Source organism: Amphibalanus amphitrite, unplaced genomic scaffold (genome assembly GCF_019059575.1).
Source record: "Amphibalanus amphitrite isolate SeventyFive unplaced genomic scaffold, NRLGWU_Aamphi_draft 000968F_arrow, whole genome shotgun sequence".
Classification (NCBI taxonomy): domain Eukaryota; kingdom Metazoa; phylum Arthropoda; class Thecostraca; order Balanomorpha; family Balanidae; genus Amphibalanus; species Amphibalanus amphitrite.
Window position 1 is genome coordinate 200,070 of NW_024882462.1, and position 27,126 is coordinate 227,195.

General features: G+C 58.0%; 2 protein-coding genes across 4 annotated transcripts in view; one reads left to right on the forward strand and one right to left on the reverse strand.

The window, feature by feature from the left end:
• The window catches only part of LOC122368692 (protein madd-4-like), a 155,569-nt gene extending 150,137 nt beyond the window's left edge, over positions 1 to 5,432 (forward strand). For 2 of the 3 annotated variants that reach the window (XM_043342885.1, XM_043342884.1), the window contains exons 21-25: positions 1,600 to 1,933; positions 2,299 to 2,568; positions 2,917 to 3,213; positions 4,020 to 4,076; positions 4,486 to 5,432. In XM_043342885.1, coding sequence (XP_043198820.1) covers positions 1,600 to 1,933; positions 2,299 to 2,568; positions 2,917 to 3,213; positions 4,020 to 4,076; positions 4,486 to 4,598 — 1,071 coding nt within the window. In that variant the 3' untranslated portion in view covers positions 4,599 to 5,432. The remainder of the gene's footprint in view (positions 1 to 1,599; positions 1,934 to 2,298; positions 2,569 to 2,916; positions 3,214 to 4,019; positions 4,077 to 4,485) is intronic. The other variant, XR_006254279.1, reaches the window with a different exon arrangement.
• Positions 5,433 to 5,964: 532 nt separating this feature from the next.
• LOC122368694 (RNA polymerase II elongation factor ELL-like) overlaps positions 5,965 to 27,126 on the reverse strand; it is a 57,164-nt gene continuing 36,002 nt past the window's right edge. Inside the window, exons 4-9 of the mRNA XM_043342887.1 lie at positions 22,975 to 23,091; positions 19,148 to 19,468; positions 17,929 to 17,999; positions 13,811 to 14,342; positions 10,265 to 10,436; positions 5,965 to 8,468 (exon numbers count right to left, since the gene is read on the reverse strand). Of these exons, the coding sequence (XP_043198822.1) occupies positions 8,328 to 8,468; positions 10,265 to 10,436; positions 13,811 to 14,342; positions 17,929 to 17,999; positions 19,148 to 19,468; positions 22,975 to 23,091 (1,354 nt within the window). The 3' untranslated portion in view covers positions 5,965 to 8,327. The remainder of the gene's footprint in view (positions 8,469 to 10,264; positions 10,437 to 13,810; positions 14,343 to 17,928; positions 18,000 to 19,147; positions 19,469 to 22,974; positions 23,092 to 27,126) is intronic.

Consider the following 27,126-nt stretch of genomic DNA (forward strand, 5'->3'; position numbering starts at 1 on the left):
TGTGCTCATTGACAGTTGTTTCACTGAGTCGTCAATGACAGTTACGTTAGATGTGACGTTCATTATTTTCCCATGACCTTTGATCGCGCCTTTAGTTTCACTGAGCTGAACTGAATTCTGGTCCTGATGCCGTGTTTTATTTCAATTACTAAAATTGTCATGCGACGTCAGCCACATTGAACCAAACAGCAGTGTTCGGTTCCTCTGGTTGTTCGGACCTCTCATCATCCATCCCCCATACCCCGTGCAGCGTGAAGGGACGGCCGTCCGCGACCTTGAGCTTAAGGCGGGTCAGGTCCGGTCGTCGGCCGGCCGGGTCGAGCCGCACTTTCAGCGGCTGGTCTCGGGTCTTCAGGTGGGTCGGCTGCCCGGCGAGCCCGCTGTCTGTGTACCCTGGCCTGGCCTGGCGCGCGCGCACCCGAATGGCCTGATCGCACCCGCTCGGCCTGGCTGCTGAACCGGACTGAAATGATTTGCTGGAGGTAGTTTGTGTGTTCCAGCTGTCCCTACCCTTCCCTGTGAGCTGGAGTGAGTTGGCTTCACTGGAGCTGGCTGGCAGAGGATGGGCCCGGTTTGGAGCGTCATCGTCACCGGATCTGGTTTCCAGCATGATTGTCTACCCTGCCCTGCCTTGCCCTGCCCTGCCCTGCCCTGCCCTGCCCTGCCCTGCCCTGCCCAATGCGGCACCCTGCCCTTCTCACAACCAGCACCCACCCTTACGTTTGCCACAAGGATCCAACAGACTCCAGTGGCAGAGGAAAGCACTAGAAGACGATAAAGGAGGCGTGTTAAGCACCCCGGTCACGCACGATTGCTGTAGTCCCAACTAGTTTGCAGACCCCGCCTCCAGCCAGCGCCTCGGCTGTGTGATTACAAGACGGGCATTCAGAAAGGTGCAATTTTCGTAGAATTCAAGTTTTTCCCAATCAAGTAATAGGAAGCAAAGCATACCGCCAAGGAGCGACGTATTTTCATCCATTAGATATCACGTTCGTATCACGCTCATCTGCTATCTGGATATATTGCTTATTCTTCTTCCCTTTATACGGTGTCGGTGTACTAAAAACGGAATGGTGGCATTCATGCGTCTGTTGTTTCATATAAATATATTCTATCCCAGCATTTAATAGAGGCTCAGGCATGTGCATTATGCAATATTTTCATTTACTTTTATACTTGTTCACATTTTATATCGGTGTTGCATGGATTTATGGATTCCGAAGTCGACTTCATTGTGTTCTGCATTGTGCAACTTTTATTTTGCGTGTTAAGTGGGTGATTTCTTGCTCGTTTTACGATCGAACCTATGTGTTATCTCATCCGTATCACCTCAGAAACTACTCAATCGAACAAAAACGTTCGGTGCGCATATGAAGTGAGTGCTAGGCCCGAAATCAGACTAAGAAGTGTGTGTACTCATTGTGCACTTGTCTGGAACTCATTCACCGGGACCTGACTGACTGATAGCTGCATCTCTGACTTTCTTCCAAAACTGCTATACGTCAGTGACATCGTGACAACTCTCGGCAGCTACCACTTAGCGTCATAATTCGACCTCTGCCTGCTGTGCCAACTAACTTTCGCACTGTGCTGTTTCAGGGTCTGGTGCTGGGCAGCGGCAGGAGCCGACAGCGCTCACGCTGGAGCAGAAAATCGACCACCACCACGAGCACCACTCCTGGCACCACGCAAAGCACCACCACCACCACCGCTGGGGCCTCCTCATCCGCCGCTTTCGACACAGTCTCTGACGCCCCCGCCGACACCGAAGGCGACGGTGCTGCCACCGTGCGGGAGCAGGACAGTACAGATGGCGCTGTGGTCGCCGCCCCGGCGCCCATGGCGGAAGGACCGGAGGGCACGGGTGGGACCGGGGAGGCGACAGATTCCTCGCACGGCCTGGACGAGGGGGTGATCGAGGTCCTCGGTAAAGGTGAGGCTGCGCTCGGGCTGCTGATAGAGATAACCTGCTATGATGCCTGATGCGAGACTGTCGTTGATCGATGAAAAGGAGCGGTTGTATAATGAAAAGGTGGTTCACTTGACCTTGTATATCTATAAAACGATGTTATATTCAGGTCTATTCATTTCATTTATGGGATACATGTCTAGTACCTTAAGTTTATTTGCTATCTAACTCGAATCGATAGATTGCACCTCTGCATCAAATTTTATCACGTCAAAACCCCGACATCTAAGGAGGAGGCACTTTGCCACGCCAGTTCACCTGACCTCAACCTCTCTGAGATCTCTGAGGTCTCGAGGTCTCAAACTGACTCCCCATGCTCTCTCCGTCAGGCGACCCGTCCGAGGTGCGTTTCGAGTGGCTCATCACCGACTGGTCTCCGTGCTCTCGAACCTGCGGCGGTAGCGGCTACGAGCTGCGGGCCACCCAGTGCCTGGTCAAGCTGAACAACACGACTCGTACCGTGTCGGCCGCGCTCTGCGAGGACAAAGGTCTGCCCAGCCCGCGCTCGGTGCGGCCATGCGGCCAGATGCCCTGTCCCAGCTGGCATGTCGGCGAGTGGAGGTCGTGCCGCCGATCGCGCTGCGTCCAGTGGAACTATGGTGAGGGAGGGATGGGAGGAAAGAGGTGACTCGGGAGTGGCGAGAGGCTTGTCCGGGGACACCAGGGCGGGGGAAGGATTGGGGCAGAAAATGAGCTCTTATAGCCTATAGGTAGCATATTGAAGTGGAGTGTAATTAATCGCGTCCAGCATATTGTTCAGTCCCTGGCCTTCCCCAGCCACAAAAATTATGTTTGTTTCGAACTTTCTGCGACGGTGGCTTGCATTGCTTATTACTTATTGGATAAGTAGCTCACTAGTGAATCGTCACTTGATCTTGCATCTTCCGATATGCTAACTGTTTCGCCAAATACGAACTCACACCTCCTCCTTTCCATCTCGTCCACAGCGATGCAGAGACGGAAGATCAGCTGCCGTCTCCCGAACGGTACGACGGTCCACCCGCGACTGTGCGACCGTCGCCAGCGGCCCGACGGCCGCCAGGAGTGCTACAACGACCGGTGTCGCGGCGTGTGGCGCGTCGAGCCGTGGTCCAAGTGTTCCGCGCGCTGCGGATCGGCCGGTTACCAGACCCGCATTCTGCGCTGCGTGTGGTCCGGCACCAATAAACCGGCGGGCAACACGTGCCGCGACCAGCCCCGACCGCTGGTCTACAAGCCGTGTGTCGGCCCTACTTGCCCCCCGTGTGAGTATGGAGGTGGTGCGGGGGAGGGAGGTGATTGGGTTGGTGGGTAAATTTCTGTGTGGTGTGCTTGGTTGGGTTCGATGTGTGTAGTTTTGTCCTCTGCACATGTGTTGGGCCGTGGTGAACAGGGTTGTTCGTTGGTGTTCCACGTATTGTGCCTAATTTTCTGTCGGGGTTGTCTGCATTTGTCTTGTCATTATCCAGCGTTTGGACCGGGTGTGCAGTCTGTTTTGTCCTCGGAGCCAACACTCAACAAGCACCAGAATTCGTGTGTTGTTACTTGTTAGCTCGTGTGGCATGACACCCTGCACCGGTCGTCTCACCCTCTCACTGGGCACGCTCACCTCTGTCTCACAGTAGCTCACTCTGCCTCGCCCTCCCGTCGCCTCGGCGCTCTCTCTGCCCTCCTGACGCTCTCGCCTTTAACCCTCGGCGTCATCTGTAGCCACTCATTCATGTGAGTGCTAGGGACGTAGCCAGGATAGCCCCGCCCCCGAACACTAAAATGTTGGCTTGCACCGTTCTGACCTCATTGGGGTTGGGTTGATTGTGTAAAGCGCAATACTTGAAAATCATTAAGACTTTTGTATGAACGTTGATGTAACGCTTTAAGAAAATTATGCTACGAACTCAGTAGTCTCGTCTCTCGAAATTTGTTTTCCTCCTCGCTCTCCGGTAGAGTTCTGGCTACGTGTCTGGCGATGTGGGTGTACCCTGAGCTACTCCGCACGCCTGTTGTCCTCCCGCCCGCTGCCGCCGAGCCCGCCTGGCACCCGCTGAATGTTTGCCGTGTGTTGTTTTTCCAGTGCAGGAGTCTCCCAGGGACCCTTCTGGCAGCATAGCGCATGATGAACGCGATGATGGTACGTGATTTTATTTGGATCTTTTGCCGAAAAGAGTGAGGGATACAGCATGGTCAGCGTGGGGATTTCGTAGTGCCGGACATGAGACGTCTTTCAATGTTTTGTTCATCTTTCTGAGTGAGCACTGAGCTCTTATGAAAGTAGGAGCAAAACTGATACATTCGCTGCACTGGCTACTTTGAGGCTGGTCGGGCACATTTGTTTGATATGAAGTAGCTACGTGATTCATTCTTACAACTTCGTTTTGTCGTATGTAGTTAGTTTGGCGTCGACCATTTCGCAATGGCATCACTTCTTACTGCGCACCTCCAAGCAGTTGAGCCGCTTTGACCGATTTAGCTGTTGACCTGTTCGTGTCCGGTGACCGAGCCGACCCTTCGATCACCACTGACACCCGTTCTGTTGGCAGGGAGTGGCTGTCGAGACCGCAAGAACTTCTGCTCGCGCGCCCGGCGGCTGTCGCTCTGCTCAATGCAGGACATCCGCAGCGACTGTTGCCGCACGTGTTTGGACGTCGGTTGAGACGCGGCTGCCACCTGTCGGCCGGACGGGGAACTAGCCGACGGCGCGGCGCCCCTCTCGGGCGCGGCCTGCCTGATCTCAGCCGGCCCGCCGCCGCCGGCGCTGGCGCCGCTCGTGGCGCCGCTGCTGACGCCGCTGTTGGCGCACGGCGGCGGCTGACGCTCGGCAGTGGCGGGCGGGTCGGCGTCGGCCCTCTTCCCGGTGGGAACGACAGCGTGGCAGCCGTGAGCCGCGGACTCGTGTGGGAGCGTGTGAAAGTGCGTGACTAGGGCAGCTGGTCCTCTGCGGCCGAGGACCTCTCTTGTCGGCGGCCTGGCCCGCTCTCGTGATACCAATGGACTATTATTACCTTATTTATGTTATGACGCGGTGTCCGAACCGCGCGGGCCGCCTCCTCAGTCTCATTAATGTGTATCCCGCCGAGGGGCCGCACGTCGTGCGAGCTTTTCAGTGTTTGTGTACATACAGGATAGTTGGCTCGCGGACCGCGTGGTGGCAGCACCGTCTCTCCGCCAGGCGGCGCTCATCCGCTTTATTCCTGCCGCTTCGCCAGTGTAGGTCTTCCAGCCAACGGCGGCGCTTCGAATGGGCGCCAGCTGAGAGGTCGGGGGACGCTGTTGTTGAGAGGAGTACCGTGTTGTGTCGCGCCGGTTGTGTGTATTGTGATGGCCTGGCCAGGGCTGGTGCGCAGGGCAGGGCGCTGACCGGTCGGATGCTAGCCCTCGCTGTCAAGACATTGTGCCATACTTACTGTGTACCGGTTCGATGTTATTTTTCGAGTCGTGCGTTCGAACTGTTGAATGGGTAGAAATGCTTATAAATCGCATCTACTAATGACGTGTCTTTATCGACGGCCTGGAGTCAAAGGATATCGAGATGGGAGAGGATCGAAGCCAGAAAAAGTGCACTGGTGCTCTGCAGTTGAACGACAAAATCCCCAGTGGCTTTCAAGTTTCAATGAGTTGGAAAGCTCATGGGGAAAACCAGAGCCTTACCGGTCATGATTATCACAGCTTGGTATCTTATATCAACTCGACGATCTGGCCTCTGGCCTCTGGGCCTATCGTCCAGGTAGTTGACAGCGTCAGCCTCAGCACTCAAGCAGCTACATTTAGGACTCATTTTCAGCAGCTGGAGACAAGGTAGTGACAACCCAGTGCAATATGTGACTGCATAGTGCATAGTGTATAGAAGCCGCACTGAATTGCGAACGGTGGTGATCGACTGAAGAACTAAGACCTTGGACCACCATCTAGCATGCCTATCACTTCAGCGCGCTCTTAGAAAAAACGACAGCTCTTACTTGCCAACCATCCCATCATTCGCACATTACAGCGATAGCGCCCGGTTCATCCCCCAAAGCCGGTTGCATGCAATACAGTTTTATTTTGTCGAATGTTTGCATCACACGCGGGATACCTCCGACGCCGTGTCATCCCTGCTCGCCGTGGGGGAGCGGCCAGCCGGGCAGCCGCCAGGCAAAACTGAGTGCAGCGCCATCTCTCAACGAGAAAATCAACTTCGGTTACCAGCGCCCGCCGCTGGGCAGAGGGCAGCCAATCCCACAGACTCTCCAACGAATACGGAGCGGTATCAACAATGGACGCTCAGAGATTTGGTTGTGCCGGAATCGGGCCGCATTGAGACGGGCGGACTAGCGGTCCGCAGAAAGACAATTCAAGTGGCTGCGACTCGGCAGCGCTGCTCCATCCAGCTCTCGCGCTCTCTCGCGCTCCTCCCTCTGCTGGCGGCCCGCCGGCCGTTCTCGGCTCGGGCGCGGCCCGCCGCACGCACCTCACACACGTCATGGCACTGAACGGGGGACGGGAAGAGTGGCGCTCGCGCGCCGACGGCGGCCGCCCGGCCGGCGCGCCGGCGCACTGGAATTCCCCGCGCACACGCGCACACACACACGCACACAAACAGGTCACCGCAATTCCCGAACGGACGCCTCAGGAGACCGACAGACACGACTGTTTTTATCATGTTTTGTGAGATACGGCGCCGCCACGTACCGGTCGCCACTGCTCCGATAAATTACTCTACCCTCCTGTGTGTCACTCACATTGGCTTTTCCATTTGGCCACCGGATAGACGTGAAGACGCGACGACGACGGCGCGGACAGAGCATAAGACATATCTACAGGGACGAGTGGCGAGCGCTTCTGGTCTGTATCCGGCGGAAGGTCGTTAGGGGTATCACAATGGGGGCGGCGGCCGCGCGGCCGCGAGCCCTCGCCCGGCCCGGAGCTCTGCATCACGTCCGTCACGTCCTGTCCACGTCTCGTCCACGTCCACGTCCACGTCACGTTCGAGGTCAGCGCGCGCGTCAGTCAGTGCAGGCCAGCTGAGAAAGGCGTCATGCGGGCGGAGCGGCGCCAGGATTTTGTACTTTTCGTTGAAAGGTCGGCCGCCGAGACGACCTGAAGAGGAGATTCCTCCACCGCGGAAGCACGGGACATGAGGGGGACGGGGCTCGGGGGACGATAAGGGACGGGAGGGGAGGGGACGGGATGGGCGGCACACGCACAGACACACAAACACTGACAGACACAGCGGCCCCATCACCGCCCAAACAACACAAACGAGTATGCATGTTTATTGATATAAAAACAACAGGCAGATATCATATTTAGGTCGTCACATAGAGGAATCGGATGGGTCACAACCAGTAGGCGCCGGCAGCCCGCCGCCCGCTCAATCACCCGGGGGCCCTCTACCCGCTCCGCCACTCTCTCTCCCATCCCGTCCCGTCCCCGGACACCCAGGGCAGCCCCGGTCGGTCAGAGGGGCCGCGCGGACTCGGGACGGTCACTCCCGGGGGACAGCCGGTCCCGCTCCACCGGTCTGGCACCCGACTGGGACAGACTGCGGGCCGGCCACCAGACTAGACAGACTAGGCACTGGACAGGGATCGGTGCCGAGCGGCGGCCCGCCTCCCGGCCACCGGACCCGTCGGCCCGGCCATTGAGCAAACCATACACAAGTAACACCCGTAAGAGGCTACGCAAACAGCCCGCGTTGGCGGAGTCCCGAGCGGCAGGCCCGGGCGGCGGCGGGGGTGGGGGCGGGGGCTGCAGCCCTCCGCCGCCCGCCGCCGCCAGCGCCCGGTTTTGATTTGGCCCGGCCGTGCGACAACAGGTGAAAGCTCGGACGATCAGACGGGAGGGAGGCGCGGCCCCGGACACACCCGCTCCGCACACCTCACACACACGGACACAGACACACATACAGACGGACAGGGAGACGGGGGGCGGCGCGGCGGCGCGCGGCCCGCCGCCGCCCGTCAGAAGCGTCTCAGCGTCCAGTCGACGGTCTGCCCACCGTCACTCGTCCGTCGGCCCTGAGCGGGCGTCGCGTCCGTCGCGCGCGTCACGGCGCGGTCAGTCGGTGCGGGTCGTCGGGTCGGTGCGTCCGGCCGGGCGCGCCTAGGAACTCGCGGCGCGGCGCGGCCGGCCGCGTGCGGTGGCCGCTGGCCCGGCCTGCGCAGATCGGCCGCTAAGATCTTCAGTGGTGTGGCATCATCCTCCGATATAAATACGGCGGCCGGCCGCGGGACGCCGGCGGCGCGGCCGGCCACCCGAGCGCCGGCCGCCGCGCCGCGCCCGCGGCCTGGCGCGCCCGCAGCGCCGTTCAACCGGGCTATTTCGATAAAGCTGCATCTGTCTATGTACACACAGCGTTGGCGGCGGCACAGAGCGAGGGGTGCTCGTGCGCGCGCGCGGCCCACTACCGTTCTGCCTGCCATCGCCGCACCAGTGCCTTGACGTACTGCAGCTTGTTCTGTAGGTAGAACCAGCGCCGGCGAGCCGCCTTGTATTCCTCGTTGTTGCACGCCTCGTACTCGTCGCGAATGGCGCGCTCGATGCCCTGGGGATCAGAGGGGAGGGGGCGGTCAGTGAGGGGGAGAGGGGGTGGCAGGACACTGCACGGTGGCTCTTCACGGTGGCTGCAGTTTTCACGGTCACACAGCAGACTAACGGGAGCCACTGGGGACCGGGGACCGGGGCCGCGCGGCGGACCGGCAGTCTGTACCATCACCAGCAGCATCTGCCGTGGACTGATTCCGACACATCAGACCCATTAACCCGGACACAGACACTGGCTATCAGAAACTCTCCTGTTAACCAGGCCTCGCCAGATGCTGGTCACTTCACGGGAGCAGAGCGACCCGACACGGACCACCGACTCGACCGGTGGCCAGCCGGCCGCGAAAGTAGCGCCCCTTATGGAAAGCACATCTCTCCCCGTTCCGGGCCTTTACTCAGCGCGTCCATAGAGGGGTGTGAGAGGAAAGGGAATTGCCCAGTCTTAGCAGTCACTGAACAAGACATAGTCAGACAGTGGACAGAGGAGAAACGGACCTCTTAAGAGCTGTTCAACTAAACACAAAGATGCTTTAGAAACGAAGAGCTACTGAAGGAACACGACAGTCCCCTAGAATCAGTGAAGCGGTAAATGTTCACAGCTGGTGGAGCATGTGTTGCGACCTATTGACCCACAAACCCAGCTAACGTTGGCAGTGTATTCAAATCACGCCTTCTAACAGCACAAGGCAATCAGGGAGCTTAAAGCTTAGGTTTGGCCGGTCCAGCTCAAGAGATGAAAACACGGTCAATACAAGGCCCACTTGGTGAAAAATGACACGTCCCGTTACCCCCTTCCTTCTTTAACCCTCACAACACCGCTAGTGTTTCCAATTTGTCAGCAGACAGACAGACAGACGGACAGACAGACGGACAGACAGACGGATGGAGAGAGCCGGGGGCCACAGTTGTCGGCTAAAACACTTTCTCGCGCGCCGGCGACAGAGTCATCCGTGAGTGGCGGGTGTTCCAGGAACAACAGATGGTGGCCACAGCCACACTGTACAAACAGCTCACTGAAAAAGGCGAGCAGACAGCCCGGCCCGGCCCGGCCCGGCCCGCCCACACCACTCGGGGGCACGCTCAAGAACGCGGCACGTGTAAAATCAAACAGGCAACGTGCCACCGTCTGCCAGACTGGATTATTTATACAGTACACATGCACTGAACTTTGCAGCCGGGCGGTTAAATTAGATTCGAAATATAAAACTACTCAGTGCTAAGAATCGGTAAAACATTCAAACATGACAGACAGGGACCGGGTGCACCATAAGCACAACAGATACAGGACTTCTATCATACGAAAACTGACATTCTAAGCCCGCGACACATCACCGACCACCCCACAACTAATCGTTTCCGTATCATCCATTGAACCGTGTCGCTACATAATTCCACGGCACATGGCGGGGACGGGACGGTTGGATTCGGCTTTCGCCGGGCGCGGATTTCCGGTCGGCAGCGGCGTCACTCGCTCCCCGAACCAGCGACACAGAGACGGGTGGATCACGTCATCCCAGACACCCGCTGCCAGCCTCGCATAATGTCGTGTAGCCATGCGGCGTGTTACATAACCGACCAGGCACACCCGACGTGATGATGAGTTACCACAAGCTGAGCCTGATGAATTTTAGAAACCTGGCCCTCTCACGCAAATAACGAAATGTGATTTTCATATGGACGTGTCCTGTTCTAGCCACCTCACCATACTTAGCAGCCATCTGAGGCGGTTATTGCTACCCAGCCCTCTCTGTCCCGCCCTCTACCCCTCCCGTCTCCGTATCCCTCTCGCTCTCTTACCCTCCACTGTTCGGAGCCCTCCTCGGCGGCTCTCAGCTGCTGCTCCAGGTCGGCAAACTTGCGGTACACAGTACCCACCAGCTCCCAGAGCCGCTGGTACTCGGCGTAGCCCGCCTCGAAGTCGGCCTTGTACCGCTGCAGTTGCTGCTCGGACGTGATTGGAACGTATTGACTGCCGGAAAGAAGATATACGAGTTAGTTAGTGAGAGTGACAGGCGCTGGTTCGAGTCCCACGGGTGACAGTTTTCCCTTAGATTCAGGCTCAGTAGGTAGAGGGAGCAACACAAAAAGTGGGCGATTCAGTAAGCGGTCTGCAAGGCTGCAATTAAGCGACACAAACAGATGGATACCTGGAATCAGTTACATCGTTAAAGTACTTTTCACACACCGAGGCCAATTAAACCAAGTTCTCCCTATTGGCAAACGCAACCAAGCAATAACAATTCCAGGAACCTCAGCCGTAGCTCGTTGAGATAACAGCTAAGTTCTGCAGAGCAGGACCCTTGATCCCGCCGCACCCGATCACGCAGCCACTTCTCACACAAATCCGTCCTACCTCAAACAAAAGCCCGGCTCGCTCGGCCCGGCCATCAGGCAGTTCCAACAAAGCGCCCAACTCCCGACAACTTCTCTGACAGGCGAGCCTCGCAATCGCCGCCATTTACTCCCGACACGAAACAGGCGCGGCTGGCTCCACATCTCAGCTGCGGCCAAATCCGCAAAGTGGTCCGTCCGGATGGGATGGACCCCACCCTCCGGAGTCGGTCCGGCCCGCCTCCGGGCTTCTCCGGGCCATTCCGGAGCCTCCCGAGCCGGAGCGAGCCCGGAGCGGGCCGATCGCCGCCCGGGGCGTTGACTTCCATTTGTAGTCAGTTCGCCGACAATTCAGACTGGCCGCTCCGGTTCAAAGTCTCGCTTTCGGACCGGCTCAAAGTGCGTCTAATTAATGGCACCTGGGGGCGGCCGCTCGGCTTCTAAGCTGCTCGGCCGGTGAACGGTCGGCGCTGGACGATAGCGGCTCGGCCGATCCGGTCCGGGCCGGGCCGGTCGACGGTCACAGGGACACCCAGTCCGTGGCCCGGCAGGTGTTGCTCAATGCTGCGCCCGCTCACAGCCAGCAATGGGCGGCCCCAGCCCGGGCCAGGGTTGTGCTCCGTGTCAAAATATTAGAGGTTTCGCGGAAACTCGCATCATAGGCTGAGTGTTCATGGGCTGAGTCGAGTGTTATACAGTTATGCTAACACGCGTAGCAGCATTGCAACAAATATTGCATCCCAGGCCCAAGTCTGGCAGAGCAGTTTCACGTTGTTCAAACCGCAGCCCCAACAGGACATCAAAACGAAATAGACAAGAGCGAGTCAGGCTATAAAGGCGGCGGCGGTAGCTGATATCGGATCACGTCAAGCTCCTCAGCCCTCAAATCATAACGCAAACATGATGTAGATAAACATTAGAATTAACAAATCTAAAAATATCCGCAGAGCCTACTCAGAAACTTCAGAGGTAGGCACGATATTTTAGTTTGATAATTTTGGGGTTGTTTGCGCACGTCAAGCCTATGATGAGAAATGGCACTAAAAGTGCAAAGTTGTGGCATCTTTGGCGGTGTAGGCGAATAGCATCCTTATCTGACATACTTATTTGGCAACTGTTAGGCAAACCCCACGATATGCATTGCATCAGCGACTCTATACAAGCAGCCGGTAACAGGGACCATCTACTAATGTGTTCTCATCATATCGCCAGTCAGCTCTGATCCATAGTAACGACACAGTCCTGCCTTTTGAATGTGCGGTGCCACTTTGATGCCATGGCGCAAACGCATCGCTGCGCAAACGTTCACGATTTTCGTCCGCTCTGAAATTCGCCAGTCATGCCGGTGACGGGCACATCGTCCCCAGCACCGCCAAAAGTTTGCAGCCGAGTAGCGACCAACTTCGCGGCGCCATGGCCGGGCCGGGGCGGGGGCGGGGGCGGGGGCGGCACTAGCGCCGGCCGTAGCCTGGTGCAAAACTCCAATGGAGATGGGCTCCCTCCCAGGAGGGGCGGCCGATCAATTTTGCACCGGCCAGCCGCCACCCGCGCGCTGTAAAGGTCGCGCTCCAAATGTTGACATTCTCTGCGTCGGTTGTCGATTCAGCTGTGGCACTCCCTGCTGTAGCTACAAAAAGTACGCGTCTGGTTCGTTTCAACGTCACATGACGCATAAAGGTAATACCAAGAGCTAAAGGCCTTTCTGATCTCTCAGGAATTGGACTCTCCCGCGGTGCCGTGCCCTGACCTTTCTAACATCTATCCTGACCTGGCCGCCGCCGCTGTTGACCTGGTGACCTGTCTGACCTCATCGGTCACGACGGGAGACAGTATCGGTCACAGGAGCCGTAGCGCGGCCTACCCGGTGTGGTAACGGGTGAGCCGCCGTGGCGCAACGGCGCAGCCGGGTACACCCGACAAGCTCCGACCAGACCAGACCAAACCAGACATGACCAGACCCGGCGCGGCGAGCGACGGCAAGTGTTCCGTTCAGTGCAGACAAACCGGGACTAGAGGGCATATTTAAAGAGACACTTCCTGAACAGCATGGGTTGAGTGGGTGTCGCTGTACCAAAGAAATTACTAGTGTCCACAAGGTTTCACTCTTTCCCAGCTTCTTCCATTATGGCTGCCATTCCGGTTGGCCGGTTAGTCCCATGCCTCGCACCGTTCACTCTCTCCTCACTCACTCCCCTCTCCTCCCGTCACGTTTTCTCTCACTCAGTCACTCTCTCCCTCGCCTTTGCCCCGTATAAGTCCTGTTCGAGTCGCTATGACGTGGCTGTTGGGGGTGGAGCTGCGCGCCGCCACCGCACCGCCCGCTATGGTGTACTTCGGTACGGTGGAGTGGGACGAAAGCTAACGACAAGACGCCTCAGATGGAAGGGGAAGCGCAAGAGCGTACCCGAATACAGGCAGGGATGAGGGGTTGAGCGGTGGGTTGACAGCGTGGCGAGAACTCAACCGCTCCGGTCCATGGGACCACTACAGTCCACAATCTAAGGGTTAGTCAGGGGCGCCGTGGCGATGCCGGCCGCCCGGGGCTCTTCCATTCCGACTAGTTTCCGGGTAGTTACATCTCCTGATCCCGCTCAAACGGCATCAAGGCTGCATCAAACAGCTGACAGTTGTTTGATGCAGCAGCGTTTGAAACGGCTATGGAATTAAGTTCGTGCGTAGGCATCCAGCCGCCTGCTTTGATTGCATCGCAATATGTGCCATGAATCGGGTTCTTATCAAAGTGCACACTAGGATGAGCTTGGCCCGCTTGTCTCACAAATGTGTATGGATCTAGGGCCACAGTTGATTCAGGACGGCACGAGTACTTTCGTGCTGAAATGTTCATAGTTTATAGTCGCCCCAGAGGATCTCACAACTACCGCCTGCATCGTAACCTTAAATTTTCACTTTCTTCACAAATTTCAATCCCAAGTTACGCCAACACTGACCAATGCAGATCTCCTTTTCGCCAGCTGCCCACCGGGCGCCCCGACACCTCTCCCGGAGTCTCACCTGACGTAGTCGGGCTCCTCCTCCCGCGTCGCCGACGAGCCCGAGTGGCGGCTGTCAGGAGACGAGTCGGGTGTCGGCGTGCGGTCGCTGACACCCGTCGAGCTCGGCGACTGGGCGGCCGTCTTGTTCCAGTCGTACTGCGGGCCCGTGTTGCGCCGCTCGGACCCAGCGGCGTCCGCCGCTCGCGGCCTGCCCGGTCCCGGGGCCGCCTCTCCAGGCCGCTTGTAGTGCGACACCCGCTGGCGCTTGGCGGCGGCGGCGGCAGCGGCCGAGCCGGCCGGAGGGTCAGCACCGGACGGTGACGGGCGCTTCCCGGCCGGCGACCGTCCGCTGCTCGAGTCGCTGCTGGGCGGCGTCAGGTTCTCGGGCCGGTGGGCGGCGAAGTCACGCCGCTCCTGCTCCGTGTAGAACGGCCAGTCTTGCGAGACGTCGTTCCAGCAATGCCGCTTCAGGTAGTAGACGTTGTCGCGTAGCGTGGCCACCGAGCCGAGCAGGCCGTGCACGTTCTTCTTGTCCTTCTCCCGGATACCGTCTGAGGGAGAGCAGAGAGAGAGGGAGAGGGGTCAGTGAGGGGTGCGGTCACGCACAGAGTACATATCGAGGCAGAGCAGGGAGGGAGGGAGAGCGGGCGGGGCGGCCAAGGTGTGATCACTCATAGCGAGCTGATGAAGTCGGCAGGACTCAAGCCTGGACTAGAGATTACACCTGAACAGCCAATCGCCTTGTCGGGCATTAGCTTCGGAAGGTTATGACACGAAAACAAAGTCATCCGTCACTCTCCTGACGCATCCATCTAGTAACTTAATCCGACATGTACTTGAAGCGGGATTTGCGGTCGGTAGACCTTCATGTGAACAGCAAGGGTAGCTTCTGCAAGCTACAGCACGACACGACGATACTGGGCCACCGAACATGCGGACATGAGGACACCAGGACATAATACAAACATCAAAAGCGCTGACGGAAGCCCCCCAGAGAACAATCGATGCGGTCAGCTACGCGACAGATAAGGTGCTTCTTAGAATGGGTGCGCCTGCACGACGAGACAAATACGACGAACGATGATTAGGTTTTCTACTAACGGAATCACGCCTAGGTCAGCTGAAAACATTTGCAAACTCGCACAGCTCTCGGCCCTCAATCGGGTCCAGACTGAGGAAAAGATGACGCAACATACAGCCATCTGTGGACAAGATCATATTTCATTCTCTTGGGTCTCAGCGAGGCACGTTAGTAAATCACGAGCTCAAAACGACATCATGGATCGCGTGAGACATTGCGGTCCAAATCACATCACGTCACACATCAGTGGACACCAAATCACATCACTTCACATCAGCGTTACGTCACCACGTCACTCCGAAACAAAAACACCTCTCGGCGACAGTTCGCTGCGGCCGTGAGTCACCGGCGGACGGACGGCGCGGACAGCGGTCAGTAAAACCCACCGAGTCACGCCACTACCCCGAAATCGCCGACCGTCACTGCCGACCGCCACCGGGGCTAGCACAGCAGCAGTGCCCTCCTCAGGCGCCGGCGCCGTCCTCCGCGAGCGTAGTCATGGTTTAATGACGGTACAAACGTCTATGATCGACAATAGACACACCAACTCCGCCCCTCACGAAGTCTATCACGATCCCTGCGGCGCCGTTCTGGCCCCGTGTTCACCGTGACCGGTCGACAAGGGTCCACACTCTACCACAGATGCAGCCGTGTTGCCCATGGCGACCGGTGTGCTGTCGGCGACCGCTGTCGACATATTCTGTCAGTGTTTATACCGCCGCGGGCCGGCGATGGAGAATCTGCTGGGTCTCCGGGTGGCGAGCGGTTGGCAGATGGATGGCAGTTCACAGCAGCAGGCGGCAGGCGGCAGTTCTCAGAAAGGGTTCCGTGCCGCGGACAGGGTTCAACACTCTGCCGGCACGTGCGCCACTCCACCCACCGCAGTCGAGATGGCATCGCACTTCCATGTCTTAACGACGGTCAGGGCACACACCTTTGCTCGACACGCACTGAGATATTGTTCGATAAATGCAACTCAAACCGTCTAGGTCAGGGCCGGGTGACCTTTTTGAAACAACGTGAGAGAGGAGCTGCGCCACCGTCCAAAGTTCCAACAACATCCACAGATTGCGCGTTATCTGCGTTGATACTGCATTCGATACAATACCACGCACAGCCGCGCCAAAGCACGTCTTTATCGCAAGAAAACACACCATCTCTTGACACAATCGATTATCGTAGGGCATCTCTGCCTCACTGTCTTCAAATAATGACATCCTAAGGTACAAATAACACAGCTTGGACAAAGGAAACACGTTGCCACGCTTCACCATCGCCGAGTTCCCAGAACTCGCCAGTCCCAATAACAGACCTACTTGATTCACAAATAAATCTGTCACACAACACCCGTGCACCTGAATGGCATAATTCGCCACATGTGGTGAGCTGCTGCCATGTGACATCATTTACCACAACTGTAGCTCCGTCTACCCTGTATCAGGGGCGGATCCAGGAAAACTCCAAGGGGAGGGTCATGAATCGAAGTGGTGCCCCTACCTATACCCAAAATTAAAAACTCAACGGATTTCGTCCACTTCATTTTGGTGGTGCCCCCATTTTCAGTTTTTTATTTTTATTTTTTATTTTTAGTCAGTATCTTAACTCTTAGCCACAACCACATTTACCAATTGTAAGCAAGTATATATGAATGTGCTATGTGTATATGTATATGTTGTGGACGCTGAGTAGTGAGTACTTACCAGGAACGTTATCAGGTAAGCGAATCGTTGTCAGTCCGACGAACTTGACACTGGCGTCTAAAGGGTCTGTCCTTGACACTTCAGGCTTGTCAGGGGCACCAAAGTCCTTCCAGGGACACCACAAACCTGTCAGGGGCACCTACGGCCTTGTAGAGGCGCCACAGGCTCGCCAGGAAGCAGGGGCACCACAGGCCTAGCAAGGACACTACAGGCCTGTCAGGGGCACAACGGGCCTGTTGGGCCCATGAGCACCCCTAGGGGCAGGGGCACCACAGTCCTTCCAGGGACACCGCAGGCCTGTGAGGGGCACCAGCGGCCTAGCAGGGGCACCACTGGTCTATCAGGGGCACCACGAGCCTGTCATAGCCAGGCATCTCAGGCTTGTCAAGGCCCAGGGGCACCACAGGTCTGTGAGGGGCACCAGCGACCTAGCAGGGGCACCAGTCAACACAGGTCTGCCAGGGGCGCCACAGACCTGCCAGGGGCACCACAGACCTGCCAGGGGCACCAGAGGGCTGCCAGGGGCACCACCGGCCTTGCAGGGGCACCTTGGGCCTGTCAGGGGCACCACGGGCCTGCCGAGGGGCACTTCAGACTTTTCAGGGGCACCAGTCCTCTCCGGGCGCAGGGGCACCAGAGGCCTGCCAGGGGCACCAGCGGCCTAGCAAGGGCACCAGAGGCCTGCCAGGGGCACCACAGGCCTAACAAGGGCACCACGGGCCTGTCAGGGGCACCTCAGGCTTGTCAGGGCCCAGGGACACCACAGTCCTTCCAAGGGCACCGCAAGCCTGTCAGGGGCACCAGAGGCCTGCCAGGGGCACCACAGGCCTAGCAAGGGCACCACTGGCCTGTCAGGGGCACCTCAGGCTTGTCAGGGCCCAGGGGCACCACAGTCCTTCCAGGGGCATTACAAGCCTGTCAGGGGCACCAGAGGCCTAGCAAGGGCACCACAGGCCTGCCATGGACACCACAGGCCTGCCAGGGGCACCACCGGCCTTGTAGGGGCGCCTCAGGCCTGTCAGGGGCACCAAGTGCCTGCCGGGGACACTTCAGGCTTGTCAGGGGCGTTACAGTCCTGTCAGGGCCCAGGGGCACCAAGCCCGTGGTGTCCCTGCTAGGCCTGTGGTGCCCCTGGCGGTCCTGTGGTGCCCCTGTCAGGACTGTGATACCCCTGATAGGCCGGTGGTGCCCCTGGCAGGTCTTTGGGCCCCCGGGCCTCAAGGGGGGGGCCATGACCCATGTGACCCCCCCCTTGGATCCGCCCCTGCCCTGTATTGAGACACATTTTCGGCACAAAAGATATGAAGACTTGACAATAAATAGAACCAAACCGGCAATAGCCGTAGAAATACGCACCTTTGTACAGTTTTTGCATAACTTCCACCTTTTTGCGCGGTCGTGTTGCCAACAGATGTGCGAGCCTCTCTCTGAAACAAAGCCACAGAAACAGTCAGCTCCATGCATTCAATGGCTCAGTATCAGCAAAACTCGACACTTGCCTCCCCTGAAGCACCTCTTAGGACCTTCACATAAATATTTGACTTTCCATTTCTAAGCATTACATGCCTAATCCGTAACGAAGTTATGTTCTCATTCGCATATACCCGTGCTTCACAACTCAAAACACGGCCCACAGCCTGGACAGCTGATACTTACATCAGCATAGTCCACCCGTCCAGTCACATCACTCAGTCTCCTGGACAACCGTCCCACCCCGGAGGGCCCCTGACTAGTCCAGGACAGTCCAGACGTCCCACGGACATGATCCAGGTCACAAACACTGCCGCACAGGGCGGACTCGTACGGGCACCCCGCACACACGGCGTCAGCGCACTGGACAGCACTCCACGGGCACCCACAGATACTCCACGAACGTTCCACTGCAGTGGAAGGAGGCCTTGACTGGGACTGAGGGAGCAGAGATGAAACAAAGGTGAAGAGGAGAAACGGTGGGCTGGAAACGAGACGAGAAACATGAAAAAATGAAGATAGATTTACGTTCTTCAGTGAAGTATTTCACAGCATCGTGCAACCAGGGAAAGTTACAGCTTACATCATGACAAACGATGGGATTGCAAGAGAGGGACGAGAAACGGGAAGTGAGGGGGCGATGGATGCAACTGAAACACAATAAGATGAACTAAACTGAGACAATGGACTGATCTGAGACTGAGAGACGAGGGACGCTGACCGCTCCCAGTACCACCAAACAATACCGCCTGTTGACTGGGCAGCACAGTCTGTTTACCGGACAGCCGGCACGGTGGGCGATGTTTGCTGATCAGACAGAGGCGGGGGTTGATAGGTCGGGCCAAGACACCAGTCAGGGGCGTGATAGGAAGGGGGAGTCCACACAACATCCGATGGCCGGAGATAGGCGCTCTGGGGTGAGGATAAGAGGCGATGGGTCGAGACGGACGGGCCGGGAGCTCAGCGGGCAAGGTCCGACCGATATCAGTTAGTAACAGACAGCAGGAGAGTGGGGGGCCAGTCAGCAGTAGACGTCAGGAGACAGGAGCGGGGGACCCACACACTGAGGAGGAGGCTTTTCGCGCGCGGCGGCACGGCTGCTCACTTGAGAGGACGGCGCATCACGTCGGAGGAGGCGGGCCCGCCGCCGCCGCCGCCGGCAGAGGCGGTGGCGGGCCGTCCGGGCGCAGTGCCCGGGGCGGGCCGGCCGGCGGGCGCTCCGGGCCGACCGGAGAGGGCCGCGGGCCGGCCCGGAGCGGACGGCGGCGGCGGCGCGGAGGCCGGCGGCTGGCGCGGCTGCATGGTAGGTGACCGGTGCGGCAGCGGGTCGGGCCGACGGCCGGCCGGCGCCACCGGCCGACCGGGCCCCGCCTTCACCTTCACCCGGCGGCCGATGAACGGGTCACCCTGTTTGATCATCCGCGTGCTGCCAAACAGAGGAAACCAGGGTCAAAACCAGAACACTGTGATAGACGCAACGATTGCAAATGAAAACCGTCGATATGTCAAACACAGACATCCACAGATATCGTAGCAAAACATTTGTGTAGGGCTACTGGAGTTCCTCAGCGATATTCCCAACAAATGCAAACTGCAAAGCAAAACAAACTTCAAGAGATACCAGTCATCTGGTCCACCTTAGACTTCCATTGACACTTCCAGCAGTCTGGGTCTGGACCAACACTATGAAACACTAGAGATCTGCATCATTACACAGAACCCGTGGCAGGCTACTCTTTCCAGCTTTTCTCGGTCATAACCAGATTTCCTGACGTCCAATTTACGTCGGCAGCATTATAAAGAACAGAGCTGACCACACAAGGGAAAGCCCGTGTGGTATCCATCCGTACCCCCGCATGCGGTGGCTCTTCCCGTCTTCAAGATAAGACGACCTGGCGAGCTTGCGTCGCACGTCACTACTTGCATGCATACGCTCCACATCCCCGACGCAAACAACAGCAGTGCAAGGTCGGCCTGAAGCATCTCTGTGCTCCACGCGAGCGCGCTTAGAGCACGATGTTTATTCGTCGGGCGTAACCCGTCCCATCCGCAGCCGCCCCCCACCCATCCCGCTGGGACCCCCGCTAGGAGAGTGGGTGGGTGCGGGCGGGGCGGCCTGCGTCGAGCTCGCCCGACACACACAGAGAGACACACGGTGGAAACGCGGCCCGTTCTGGGCCAAGGCCAGTGCCGGTATATGTCGCAGCGACTGATAATTAATTACCCCGACCCGCCGACAGTCGGTGGAATACGACCGGTGACGGCCGACCGGGGATGTGGCCGTCACAGCGGCCCAGTGGTCTTCCACTTAGTTTGACGTGCGCTCGAGCGGTCAATCACAGCTCAAATGCCACCGGCGTCCCTCCGTCACTGACATTTCGGACCGGACGGACGTGGTGGCGCCGCGGCGGTCGACCAGATCCGCCTGCTCTACCGGCGCACTGTGCGGCGCCGCACTTTTGTTCTCCCCATCAGTGGCTAAATGGGCTAAACAACAAAACGTTTACGGCGTTTTTGTCCGATCGCGACCGAACACTGCGCGTGTAACAGCGCACGGCGATGACGCTAACAACAAACACCACTGCGCCGCGGTATATGTTGATGTTAGCCATCATCAGAACCCTCTCCTCTCAATGAGGCAGGTAACGATCAGATCTCTCCACAGCCCATACAGGCTATCGCCAGCTCAGAGCTGTCAGTCCGCCAGCCTGCAGCGCAATTACGGCACGACACGACAGTCAGTGACGGGCTCAGCGCTGAGCAGCGGCGGCCCGTGTAACGGGGCCGGCTCGGCAAGCCGACCACAAGGCCAGGCAGTCGCTGGACAGCCGATCAGTCGGCCGATACCTGCTCCTATCGCAGTAAACAACCGGACCGGGCCGCAGCCGGGCCGGACTGACCACCGAGGGGCCCGGCGGACTGGCCAGACGCGGTCCCGATCGCGCCGAGAGAGAGAACTCCTTCCCAAGGACATAAAACGGAATGGGGCGCAGTGGATGACTGCGTATGTCATGTCGTCATCACATAACACTACTGCAATGGTTGTGACAGGCCTCACGTAGTACGTCTCATGACGTCGCCAAGGTTTCCGTTTATCCGCCGTGAGTTATTACAACAATCTCGGCCGCTACCATCATACCACTGAGTCAGAGTTTCCATTGTCAGACTAATACCATCATTCCGCATGACGCCACTCCCAGACAGGATGCTCACCAATCTGTCCGCTCCCGCCACGCCCCAGACCGTCTCCTCTCGATCGCGCTCCGTCCATAAGCGTCTGCTCACCGCCGCCGCCGCCGGCGCGCCCGGGTCGATCCGCCCCCGTCGGCCGCGACGCCGCTCGCCGCCGACGACGGAAGGCGAGATGGATCGGCCGCGTTCCCGGACCTTTCCCCATCGGTCTCCCAGTCCCCAGACAAACATTCACCCGTGCCCGCCTGAGTGATAGTGTCGCATCTGCAGCCCCCAGCCGGACGGAGAAAGTCCCATCCAATAGAGCACCTGATTGTAATGCACCAATGGTACTTCGAGGAAAACAGTAAGAACGCTAGGATCACCCCGATTCCCGAACGGATTTTCAAAGAATGCCTATTTAGGGACAGAAAACGCAGTTAATCGCGTATCCCAAACGCTGAAGATAAGAGTGGTATCAGGAGCGGAAGCGGGGCGGGGGCGGTGGCTCTGGCGTCGGCTACGGCAGAGGCGGGGGCGGGGGCGGGGGCGGGGGCGGCCGCGCCGAGGCCCAGGTGGGTGGGCTGGGTGTCGCCCTCAGCCCACCAGTTATCCCCAGACGATCAATACCAACCATGCTGCCTGCCGGCGGCGGCGGAGGCGGCTGTGAAGGCAACAGGTCACCCCGGACCGCCGCCGGGCGCCGCCCCCGCCCGAGATAGAACCAACACAACAGTCGGCTCGGAGGTAATCAACGATAAGGAGCCAGTGGGAGCGAACTAGCCCATCAACAAGCCGACGAGGCACCCAATGAGGCACCCAATGAGGCAGCGAGCGGGGCCGTGAGCCGAGCCGACGCGCCGCCGTCTGGTGAACGGTGCCGGCGTGTTTTTGCCAGCGGCGAACGCGACGGCGCGCGACCTGCGTACGAACGAGACGAGGAGCCCGCTGGCAACTACGCAGTATGCATATTCCGTCTGCTCGCAGCGAGCAGTAATTCGGTCACCCTTCGCTCAAAGGAAGCGGCGCGATGCAGCGGGTTAGGGCTGACCGTCTTCCCAGCGAGCTACTATTTATTCCCAGCTACTATCAGTTCCCCATGTACCAGACCAAGTAAAGCCATCGTCGCCCACACACTGGAGCCACGGATTCCTGCGGCTGGATTCCATTCCAGCGTCGCGTCGCCACCGGCGCCGCATTTCTGGCCGGCGGCGTGGTCGACAGCCGTCTGGCCGCTCTGTTTCGCCCCGCTATCCCAGCCCGGTTCTTGGCGAGGGTGGGCGCATCAGCTGATCGTCGCCCCCGCCCCTGCCCCGCCCCCGCGGGCGACGGAACGGCGTCTCCCCGAATTGGGCCCGACACCACCCACAACGGATCGTTCAGCGAAGCCACCAAGACCGACCGTTGATCTATTTGCAGCCGTTTACCGCCCCTCCCCCTCACTTTGCCGCAACGAGCCAAAATTGGTTACTTGCCCAATTTTACGAAACACGCCATATCCAATCACCGTTACAAATGGATGGCGAGCTAGCTGATGAAACACATTTCCTGATACAAAACGTTACCCTGATCGCCGAACAACCCAAATAACGCCAGCGGTTTAATAACTGTTTGCCTAGTTACCTCATAACACTAATCCTATGTTGCCTGTAGCATCCCCAGACAACCAGACGAGCAATGATATCAACCGCCCCAGGCGCCCACCAGTTCCGGTCATGTATGTAATGTCACAGCAGAGCGACCACCACCGTTTCTACGTACCAGTTCTTCATGCTGGCCTCCTCCACCTCGGCCATTCGTTGTCGGGTGGTCTCGTACACGTCATCGTTGGCCTGCACCCGAACCTTGTGGGCCATAGCGCCCAGAGATTCCAGGCGGCTGAAACAGAAAGGTATGTTAGATGGCTGGAACACACAGCGCACATCAGACACTCAAACATTGGCCAAAAAGCTGTATCACAAAGTCACAGTCGCAGGGTTTGAGTACAGCACTTCACACTATCCACAAGGCTAAAACACAGAGCAGTCAACGTTGCGTGTATGAGTCATTACTGCAAATCAGCGGTAGAACACGACTGCACGACGGTCACGGGACGGAAAAACACCGTATGACAATGGCCGGGGAGTGTCATGATGCCGCAATGGCGCGACGTAGTACGCCAGACCGCAACAGGCGCAGCTGACGGTCAAACACACCCGGACGCAGTAACGAGCTGACATGTAGCGCATTAATGCTCCCATGTTGCGATACCAGCCGGTTCGAATGAAACTACAAACCCAGACTGAGAGCATTCATACATATTTATCCGTAATTACCCAGAAATCGGAACAGTCGAACACGGCGAAACTTTTCATGTTTCGCATGAAGGAACTGCGTGGATCCCTGCGTTTCCTGGTCATGTGAGCGGAAACGTGAATACGCCGAAACATCCCGCCACGCCGGTAGGCCGCCCCGCCACCACCTGACCTGACGGTCCTTCCGGTCCCACGGCCGTCAGAGTTGAGCCCACAGTCCCACAGTCCCGTCAGATGTGGACCCAGAGGCCTCCAGGTCCAGGTTCCACAGTCCCACAGAGGTGACACAGGAGCGCCGCCCACGGGTCAGTGTCAGTGTCGCCAGCCGGTGACTGTGGGAACTGTGAGACTGTGGGAACGGACCGTATCGGCCGCCCGGACAGCACAAATCAGTAATCACCGCGCCTCTGCAGACGTGCTCCGTCCAGCCGCCGTCGCCGACAGCCGCTGATGAAATCAGCCTCAGCAGTTTTTGTGCGCATCAACGCAAAAACGCCGGCTTCCTACAATGAACCAGCGAGCTAGGCTGCCAAACTAGCAAACAAGCGGCCAAATCTATCGGCCGTGAGGGTCTACAGCAGTTGCCCGAGCCCCGGGGCTGTCCCAAGGCGTTACATTACCCCATCTCCCATCAGCTCGCGTACATGTGAACAAACACAGACGGGAGAGCACTCTAAATTCGAGCTAGGTAGAAAACAAACGATAGCGCCGGCGGGGCCACCGCACAGCTGCCAGTGTCCCCAGGTGTTCGCCCGATAGCGAGTAGTTTCATTGTCACCATGACTGACACGAATTACACTGCTGAACAGGGAGAGGTACGGACGCGATCGATACAATTACCGCTACACTATCATACCGACGAACTTGCGTGTGCAGATGAACGTTCATTGCCAGCCGCCAATTTAGTGAGATTACTGTTTCCCGGTTTGAGTCATCCAAAAATGATATGAATGTCAACGAGTATCTAACAATCGGCCGTGAGTAATGATGAGTTGTGATAAAATATTTCCTTTTTATCAGACAAAATATCAAAGCACATTTATCGCCGATGATTAATACAAATTATCTAACCACCGGTGGTAGCAGTAAACTGTTTCAAACATCGAAGGAAGGACAAGATACTGCGTAGTGCGTCCCATGACCTGAGCCGACAACAATCAACATCCCTGTCAGCATATTCTCGTCGGCAGCTAAAAGTGGTCTGACGGAGCGGAAACCTGTGGCTCCTGTCGCTCGGTACGGGCCGCCAGGTCACAGTTTCCGTCCGGGAGCGGCGCGCTACAGCGTCACGGCTAGTCACGACGCGTCACGTAACGTCACGAGCGTGGCGCAATAACGGAAACAGGAGAAACACATGACACAAGCTGGCTGGCTGGTCGACAATTGAAACGGGAACAGAAACGATAAGCTTAGAAAAGAACAGATACTGGTCAGAGTGAACATCCAATGAGCTAGAACACGGCGCAAACACAGAAGGTTCTGCGTTCTTTGTCCACATTGTGTCAAGGCTGTTTCGCGCAGCTTGCTTCAGTTGGCGTGATTTTTTTTAAATCCAATGACCTACCCGTGAGGGAAAACGAGTGGATAAACAGTCAACACCCCAAGCCCAACACCGATCAGAATCTACCATCCGTCCGCCGACCTCGCGTCGGGACCCATTCCACGGCCTGCGCGAGCGCCGCTGGCAACGGGGCGGAGCGGCGCTGGCGATTACCGATATCGGCCGAGCACCCGTCCATCAGAGGTGGCCGCGCCGTGCCCATTAGGCCCCGGTAGACCGCGGCGCAGCACTTCAGCCGGGCCGCGGGCGGTGAGACGGCTATCACAGGCCGACTGAGCCGATCGGAACAAACACATACCCACGGCGGCGGCCGAGCAGCCCCGGGCAGTGAACGACAGCCGGTCGTCAAGCAGCTGAATAAAGGCGGTCCCGGCGATAACCATTTGGATTTCCAATCACAGCCACCCGTTCGCCACACAGCCGTTCTGATGGCTGTCATGAATTCTGAATCGAGTGGCGGTGGCACTGCTGAGCTACCTCCGACACCCTTGCATAAGAGCGGATTGTTCGGTTGCCGACGGTGACAGCTCTGTGATAGGCTTCGGCACCAGTATGGCCTGTGTGACGCATTTACCATGGCTTCCCTCTCGCTGACATCAGCCGCAGGCTGTCCGTCCCAGGACACTGTGCGCCGGCCGCCCCTCACCGTCAATCACTTGGTCCGGTGGTCGGTCTCACGGGGTGACACCGGCCTGACATGTCCTTGGTCGTTTCCGCCAGCCACCGGGCGGGGTCAGTGATCTGCCCCGCCCCGCGCCGCCCGCACTGCGGGCCATGGGGCTAGATGGGCGTCACGTCGATACCGTCAGCTACGATAACTGTCGACGGCGACGGGCGACGGAGCGGGCCGCGTCGCCCGCCCGGGTGGCATCTTACTTGATCTGGCACTGGTGAGTTCTGACTGTGTCGTGTGCCCTAATAGAGAACCCAGCTTCATTTCACGTGTGATCGATGGCCAGGCTCGTGGGGAGATGATGATAATAATTGTAATTTATGGCCGCCCAGACCATTCTGGTCGTATGGGTTCAATGTTCATAGCGACATTGGCCGCTACACGACGTGGATGGAATTAAAACGGCGCCCGTGATTTGTGTCTGTGGCTGCAGCTCTGTCCCGGAGGAAGCTCAGACACCATCAGACACCGTGCCACCGAGGCGGAAGGGAAGCCAAGACCAGAGTTGACATCATCTCATAGCCAGACTAACAGCGATAGCCGAGAAATCTGGGACATTTAACAGCAGCAGCTAAATATAAACGTCTATTTGCGGTCGGTTTCATCATTGTCCAGTGGGCAGAGGCTCCACACCGGGTACCAGAATTACAGAGCGCCGCCGTGTCTTTCCAGCGCGATTACACCCCTTGTGGGACGCACCCCGCGGTGACCGATTTCCCAGCCCACCACAGCGCACCCCGCCACTACCTCCCACACATTTCACCCGACACGCCGCCTGTTTTCACCCCTCTCCACCACCTGAAAACATTTTAATGACGGCTCAATCTTCCACTGGGCTGGCCTTTCCGAGTCCGTTTTCCAGCCGACTGTGACCTTCACAGGACAGGCGGCGCTAAGCGCTCCGAGCCGGAGTCGCCTGCGCAATCCGCGCGGCCACACTTCCGGCACGGTAGAGGGCCGCGTCGGCGACGCAGTTCCTGTCCGACCAAGGCGGCACGGTCACAAACGGCGAGCGCACAGAGCGGGCCAGAACTGCGCATCGGGCCGCCCTGGCCGTCCCAGGCGACGGCGGCTGACAGCGCGAGCCACTCTGAAGCGGAGCTGTTTTCGGTGAATGAGCCGGCCGACCAGTCGGATCGGCGGACTTTTCACAACCACCTCACCGTTTGGAGCGAAAGAGATATTAAATTCCGAATAGGAATGTTGTTGCTCAATAGGCAATGAATATCTTTCCTCAAAGTTGGAGGCATTGGAATAGCTCTGATGAATGTTTCCCAGGTAACTGATCTGCGAACGGGAATGCGCAGTAATTCCGTGTAGATTTCACTAGCCACTTACCAAATAACCAGGCAAATATACACGCAACAGATTGACAACCTTCGCCC